This window comes from Alexandromys fortis, unplaced genomic scaffold (assembly GCF_014885135.2).
Source record: "Alexandromys fortis isolate MF-2015 unplaced genomic scaffold, M_Fortis_MF-2015_v1.1 scaffold_59, whole genome shotgun sequence".
Taxonomy (NCBI): domain Eukaryota; kingdom Metazoa; phylum Chordata; class Mammalia; order Rodentia; family Cricetidae; genus Alexandromys; species Alexandromys fortis.
The window spans coordinates 6,283,805-6,292,392 of NW_026067943.1; the positions used below are offsets into that span (position 1 = coordinate 6,283,805).

Consider the following 8,588-nt stretch of genomic DNA (forward strand, 5'->3'; position numbering starts at 1 on the left):
GGATGTTTTGCTGATAATAATATGGCCAAACATGGACACAAATGCTAAGGTATGATGAAGGAATATATTTTGTGGTATGAATCCCTTCTGTGAATTAATATTTTTGAAGATTAGCTTTTATTCTATGTGAATTTAGTATTTGGTTTTATGAGAGTATGTATACAGCCTGCATGCCTGGTGCCCTCAGAAGTCAGAAGAGGGCACTGGGTCCCCTGGAAATGGAGGTAGAGATGATTATGGGTTGCCATGTGGGTTCTGGAAACTGATCCCAGGTCTTCTGCATAAACAACAAATACCTTTACCTACTGAGCCATCTCTCTAGTATCTGTGAGTTAACCTTTGGTTTCTCTTCTTTGTTCTGTTTTCTTTTATTTTGAATAGATAGGAACCAAAAACATAGATTCACACATATTAGAGAGGCATTCTACTTCCAGGTGATACTCCCAGATCCAGGTTGATTTTTCAAGTTGTTGTTTTCCTTTTGCAATATTTGTCTGTATTGCTTGAAAACTATTTTATCAGAAATATATATAATGATTAAATACTGAGTAACTTGGTAAAATCATCAACACTGATGAATGACATTGTCTCTAATGGAGGTTGTGACATATGCAGATTTTCTACAGTTAGTATTTTAGGGCACATGCAATGTAAGACAGTCATAGTCTAAATTTTTTTCATTTTATTTAGCAATGGAAAAAATGGCATATTGAATGCACTGACTACAAGCCCGATGGCCTTCCCATGTCATTTACAGTTTTAGTAACACACAGTTCTCCACCTTTCAGTCACGGTTCTGCAAACCCCTCGGTGACAGACTGAAGACATGGACATGCTGATCACAGAGGCAACCAGGAATGGGACAGCCATCCAGGAGTTTATCCTCGAGGGGTTCCCTGCAGTCGAGCACCTGGGGATCCTCCTATTTCTAGTGCACTTGCTGGCCTACTTGTCTTGCTTTATGGGCAACATGCTCATAATTGCCATCGCCTGCGAGGACCACCGCTTACACACACCCATGTACTTCTTCCTCAGCACCTTCTCCATTGTCGAGTTCTGTTGTATATCTACCGTTATTCCTCAGCTGCTAGCCATCTTTCTTTCAGGGAGGCAAAGGATTTCCTTTGGAGCCTGCTTCACCCAAGCCTTTGTCTTTCTTTTCCTGGGGGCAACTGGTTTCTTTCTTCTTGCTGTGTTGTCCCTGGACCGGTATCTGGCCATCTGCAAACCTCTGCATTACCACACCATCATGAGCCCAAGGATGTGTGTCTTTCTTGTTACTGTCTGTTTAGTTCTGGGATTCCTCTTCATGGCCATTCCAGTTGTGATGCTTTCCCGGTCACTTTACTGTGGCCCCAATGTCATTCCTCACTTCTTCTGTGACTTTGGACCACTGGCAAATCTCTCCTGTTCAGAAACCAGGTCTATCAAAATGCTGTTTTTTAACTTTGCTTTAATTGTGCTTTTTACATCCCTTCTTATAGCCATCTTTGCATACAGCAACATAGTAGTCACAATAGTGCGTCTGCCATCAGCCAGGGAGCGCCAGAGGGCTTTTTCCACCTGTTCCTCTCATCTCATTGTCCTCTCGCTGATGTTTGGCAGCTGTATATTTATATACATTAAGCCAAAGCAGTCAAGCAGGCTGGACACCAACAGAGAGGCTGCTCTTGTGAACACAGTAGTGACTCCGCTTCTGAACCCTGTCATCTACACCCTGCGCAACAAGCAGGTCCACCAGGCTCTCAGGGATGCATTCATTGTCCAGGGTCAAATTTCACAGATATCATGGCCAGAATGCACTTTCCCCTTGACTTAGTCTAACTCCATTTTTATATAAATGTTTTATAGAAATCATCTGGTATATTATTTTTTCAAAAATTCTTGTTTGGTATTAAAATTATGGATGACTTATCCAGTGATCCTATCTGAAGGTTTTAATAATACTGTGATGAAAATTTTCAATAAAGTGTCCCAAATTATCAATGCAGTTATTTGATATATGTTGGGTCTGGGACACTAGGGTTTCACGCATCTTTTGTAGTGATGGAGAAACTAAGAGGGACATGAGGATAGAGTTGGCAATAGAGAAGTAAACTCATGAGTACCAAGAATATAAAATGTATTCAACAACAGATTTATGTGATCATCATACCAATATTTAAATGATGCCTTAACAGTAACTGTCATGATAGTAATAAATAATTTAACACCACTCACTGCAATTATTTCCCTTGAAGAACATTTATCTATAAGCTGACATTGTTACACCTCTAGTTTTCACCATGATGAAAAGCATTGATATCCAAAGTCCCCATTGCTTTCATTCACTTGCCAGGCTGATTCCAGTCTGAGCCCCTGAACTGAAGGACCAACAAAGGGCCAGAGAGCTAGGAATGTGGAGCTGAGTGCAGTTGTTATGTCAGCTCCCATGCTGGGAAATGCAAACAATGAGGGGAAAGAAGTCTAACTGTGGTGAAAACGCTCTTGAGATGAATTTATGGACAAGGTTAGGTCTCCATCAGAACACTAAGGAGAAATAAATCTGTTGATCAATCATGAGTCATGAGATGAGCTGCATAGATAACAAGGGAGGAAAACACTCTTGTCCTGGTTAGTTTTGTTGTCAGTTTGGCCCTCAGTTGAAGAAATTATAGAAAGGACCAATTGAAAGAAATATTAAGGCTACAGAGTTAAATCCAAAATCACAATAATGATAAAGATTAAATATATTAAAACCATTTTTTCTTAAAAAGAGGCTTTAGCTATGATTAATTATGTCATAAAATTTAGGAACATAGAGACAGCTTTAAGTTCAAAACTATAAAATTGCAAGAAAAAAGCTAGTGATATTGAAGTAATAAAGTAGACTGATAAATGAAGACACAGTAAGTATATGTGTGTGTGTAGACAATGGCAGTTTTTAAAATGTAGGAAAATCTGTAATCAATAAAAGATCATAAAGAACACACAATCATCGTTGGAAGTTCTAACATCATTGTTTCAGTGAGTAATGAGATGATAACAGTAAATTCAGATTTACTTAAACCCATCCATGAAACAATTGGGTTGAATAATCATTGCAGGTTCTTTCATTTTCCACTGGTGGGATGCCCATTGCTTTCATGCACACATGGGAATTTTGTCATGATAGACTTTCTTCTGAGCAGTAAGCTCAATCTCAAAACTCTTTACAAGAATGGAAATATAGAATATGTTCTTCAGCCACAGAGTAAATGAGAATAATAGCAAAAGTAGCAATAAATTATCCAAGAGAGCTTAACATTTAGCTGTAAAGAACTCATTGTAGAATCTGAGTCCCACCCTGACTCCAAACTCGCCTTTTCTCTTGCAACCTCAGTGGAACTCTGAAACACATCCTGCTACTACACAGAGAAAACCAAGAGGTAGCGACCAGCCACCTGGCAGGACACCCCACTCTCTAGGCCTGCCATACAGGGGCAACATCCTGGACTCCTCCCTCACCTGCCTCAGGTTTTCTAGCCAATCAGCAGGAGAGTTTCCTGTAAGAAGACTGACCCAATATTCTGCCCCCATCCACCAGACCCTGCAAGCCACAAGTCCCAACCCACCCCCAAACTTGCCTATATTCCTACAACCTCGGTGGAACTCTGAAACACAGTTTGCTACAATACAGAGAGGACCAAGAGAGAGAACCAGGAGAGCAGACCAAAAAAGCAGGATAAGAGAGACCACAGTGGCTCCCTGAGACACAGATGTTGGCAGTACAGAGCATACCAAGAATAGGTTCCAAAGACACAGACAGCCACTGCAAGAATTGGACCAAGATGCAAAGACACTGCCAGCAACAACTGAAGGAAGAGATAAGTAGGTGCCAATGCAAGAATTCTTCCAACAACCTAAAAAGCAACATGTTAATACCAGAACCCAGAGGTCATCCACCAGGAAGACTTGATCATCCTAACTCGGAAGAAGCAGAAGAAAATGATTTTAAATGTAACTTTATGAAGGTGATGTGGAACTTTAAAGAAGAAGTGAAAAACTCCCTTAAAGAAATGGATAAGACAAACAAAAAGTTGGAAGAAATTAATAAATCCCTCAAAGAAATCCTAGAAACCAAGAAAAACAGTCAAACAGGTGAAGCAAACAGTTCAAGACTTAAAGACTGAAATAGAGATGATGAAGAAAACATAAACTGAGGGAATTCTGGATATGGAAAATCTGGGTAAATGAGCAGGAACTACAGAGAAAAGTATTACCAACAGAATACAAGAGATGGAAGAGAGAATCTCAGGGGTTAAAGATACTATAGAGGAAATAGATTCATTGGTGAAAGAAAACATTAAATCCAACAAATTCCTAACACAAAACATCCAGGAAATCTGGGGCATCATGAAAAGACCAAACCTAAGAATAATAAGGGTAGAAGAGGGAGAAGAATTCCAGCTCAAAGGCACAGAAAATATACTAAAAAAATCATAGAAGAAAACTTTCCAACCAAAAGAAGGATATCCCTATGAAGGTACAAGAAGCTTACAGAATATCAAATAGACTGGATGGGGAAAAAAAAGGAGTCCCCTTTCCATATAATAATGAAAGTGCAAAACATACAGAATAAAGAAAAAATATTAAGTGCTGCAAGGAAAGTCAAGTAACATATAAAGGTAGGCCTATCATAATTACTTGTGACTTCTCAATGGAAACCATGAAATCCTGAATGTCCTGGACAGGTGTACTGCAGACACTAAGATCACGGGTGCAAGCTTAGACTACTATATCCAGGAAATTTTCAATCACCATTGATGGAGAAAACAAGATATTCCATGACAAAACCAGATTTAAACAATACTTATTCACAAATCCAGCCCCACAGAAAGTACTAGAAGGAAAATACCAACCCAAGGAAGCTAACTGCACCCACAAAAACACAGGCAACAGATAACCTCCTACCAGCAAATCAATTAGCAGAGAAATAGAAACACACACTACCACCGAAAAATAACAGGAATTTACAACCACTGATCATTAATATGTCTTAATATCAATGGACACAATTCACCTATAAAAAGACACAGGCTAAGAAAATAGATATGAAAACAATATCCAGCTTTCTGTTGTATACAAGAAACACACCTCAATCTCAAAGACCAACATTCCCTTCAGAGTAAAGGTTTGGGGAAAATTTTCCAGTCTGGAACTAAGAAACAAGTGAGTGTAGGTTTCCTAATATCTAACAAAATAGACTTCAAACTAAAATCAATCAGAAGAGATGGAGAAGGACATTTTATACTAATAAAGGAACAATTTATCTAGAGAAGCCTCAGTTCTGAACATCTTTATCCCTAATATAAGAGCATCCATATATGTAAAAGAAACATTACTAGAAACCCAAATTGCACATCAAACCCCACACACTAACAGTAGGAGACTTCAACACCCAACTCTCACAAATAAACAGGTCAACCAGAGAGAAACTTAACAGAGAAATATGAGAAGTAACAGATTGTATGATTCAAAGGGACTTAACAGACATCTACAGAATATTCCACCCAAACACAAAGGACTATACCTTCTTCTCAGCACCTCATGGAACCTTCTCTAAAATTGATCACATACTTTGTAACAGAGGAAACCTCAACAGATATAAAAAAATGGAAATAATCCCTGGTATTTTATCTGATCACCATGGTTTAAAGTTAGAATTTAACAATTAACACTACTCACAGAAAGCCTACAAACTAATGGAGGAAATTGAACAGTAAACTACTGAACCACCCCTAGGTCAAGAAAGAAATAAAGAAATTAAAGACTTCCTAGAATACAACGAAAATGAAGGCACAACTTACCGAAACCTATGAGACACTATGAAAGCAGTTCATAGCACTAAGTGCCTACATAAAGTACAGAAGTCTCACACTAGTGACTTAATAACACACCTGAAAGCTCTAGAAAAAAGCAGACTCGCCCAGGAGGAGTCGGAGACAGGAAATAATGAAAATGAGAGCTGAAATCAATAAAATAGAAACAAAGAAAACAATACAAAGAATCGATTAAACAAAGAGCTGGTTCTTTGAGAAAATCAACAAGATAGATAAAGCCTTATCCAAACTAATCAAAAGGCAGAGAGAGAATATCCAAGTTCACAAAACCAGAAATAAAAAGGCGGACATAACAACAGACAAGGAGGAAATCCAGAGAATCTTTAGGTCTTACTTAAAAAGCCTGTATGCTACAAAATTGAAAAATGTAAAAGAAATGGATAATTTTCTGGATAGATACCATATACCAAAGTTAAATCAAGACCTGGCGTACAATTTAAATAGACCTATAAAGTGCAAGGAAATAGATGTTTACATCAAAAGCCTCCCAACAAAACAACACAAAAAATGAAAAAAAAAACCACAAACAAATAAACAAACAGGGCTGTATGGTTTTAGTGCAGAATTCTACCAGAACTTCCAAGAAGAGCTAATACCGATACTCCTCAAAGTGTTACACATAATAGAAACAGAAGGAATATTGTCAAACTCTTTTTAAGAGGCTACAGTTACCCTGATACCGAAACCAAACAAACACCACCAAAAAAGAGAATTACAGACCAATCTCATGCATAAAAATAGATGTAAAAATACTCAATAAAATATGGCAGAGCAAATCCAAGAACACTTCAAAAAAATCATCCACCATGATCAAGTTGGCTTTATCCCAGAGATGCAGGGATGGTTCAAAATACTAAAATCTATCAATGCAATCCATCAAATAAATAAACTGAAAGAAAAAAGAATGTGATCATCTCATTAAATGCTGAAAAAGCATTCAACAAAATCCAATACTCCTTTATGATAAAGGTCTTGGAGAGATCAGAGACACAAGGATCCTATCTAAACACAATAAAAGCAATATACAGCAAGCTGACAGATAACAAAAAATTAAATGAAGAGAAACTCAAAGCGATTCCACTAAAATCAGGAACAGGACAAGTCTGTCAACTCTCTCCATATCTATTTAACACAGTTCTTGAAGTTCTGGCTATAACAATAAGACAACAAAAGGAGATCAAGAGGATTCAAATTGGAAAGGAGGCAGTCAAACTTTCATTATTTGCAGATGATATGATAGTTTATATAAGTGACCCCAAAACTCTACCAGGGAACTCCTAACAGCTGATAAATGCCCTCTTATATAAAAATGATAAAGAAGCTGAGAAAGAAATCAGGGAAACATCACCTTTCACAATAGCCGCAAATAACATAAAATATCTTGGGGTAACACCAAAGAAGTGAATGACCTGTTTGACAAGAAGTTTAAATTTTTGAAGAAAGAAATTGAAGAAGATTCCAGAAAATGGAAAGATCTTCCATGTTCTTGAATAGGTAGGATCAACATAATAAAAATGGCAATTCTACCAAAATCAATCTATACATTTAACACAATCCTCATAAAAATCCCAACACAATTCTTCAAAGACCTTGAAAGAACAATAATCAACTTCATATAGAAAAACAAAAAAACCCAGGATAGCCAAAACAATCCCGTACAATTAAAAAAAAAAACTTCCAGAGACATCACCATCCCTGACATCAAGCTCTATTACAGGGCTACAGTAATGAAAACAGCTTGGTATTGGCATAAAAATAGACAGGTTGATCAATGGAATCAAATCGAAGCCCTACATATTAATACACACACCTTTAAACACCTTATTTTTGACAAAGAAGTTAAAATTATACAATGGAAAAAAGAAAGAAATCTTCAACAATTGGTTCTGGCATAACTGGATGTCAACATGTAGAAGAATGAAAATAGATCCATATCTATCGCCATGCACAAAACTCAAGTCCAAATGGATTAAAGACCTCAATATAAATTTGACTACACTGAAACTGATAGAAAAGAAAGTAGGAAAGTAGTCTTCAATGCATGGGTGCAGGAGACCACTTCCTAAATATAACCCCAGTAGCACAGACACTGAGAACAACAATAAATAATGGGACCTCCTGAAACTGAGAAGCTTCTGTAAAACAAAGGACAGAGTCAATAAGACAAAAAGGCTGCCTGCTGAATGGGAAAAGATCTTCACCAATCCCACATTAGACAGAGGTCTGATCTCCAACGTACATAAAGAACTCAAGAAATTAGACATCAAATTTCCAAATAATTCAACTAAAAAAGAGGGTACATAACTAAACAAAAAATTCTCAACAGAACAATATCAAATGGCTGAAAGGCAGTTAAGGAAATGTTCAACATCCTTAGCCATTAGGGAGATGCAAATCAAAACAACTCTGAGACACCATATTATACCAGTCAGAATGGCCAAGATCAAAAACACCAATGATAGCTGATGTTGGAGAGGATGCAGAATAAGGGGAACACTCAACCATTACTGGGGGGGGGGATACAAACTTGTACAACCACTCTGGAAAACAGTATGGCAGTTTATCAGAAAATTATGAGTCAACCTACCTCAGGATCCAGCAATACCATTCTTGGGCATATACTCAAAAGATGCTCAATCATACTACAAAGACATTTGTTCAACTATGTTCACAGTAGCATTATTTTTAATAGCCAGAATGGAAACAACCTATATACCCCTCAACCAA

The 8,588-nt window shown here is 37.4% G+C and overlaps 1 protein-coding gene across 1 annotated transcript; it reads left to right on the top strand.

The window, feature by feature from the left end:
• The first annotated feature begins 826 nt into the window (after positions 1-826).
• On the top strand, positions 827-1,814 carry LOC126505438 (olfactory receptor 6C4-like). The gene is given in 2 exon segments (XM_050148315.1): positions 827-1,756; positions 1,758-1,814. Coding segments are annotated over 2 exon segments (987 nt in total).
• The last annotated feature ends 6,774 nt before the right edge of the window (positions 1,815-8,588 follow it).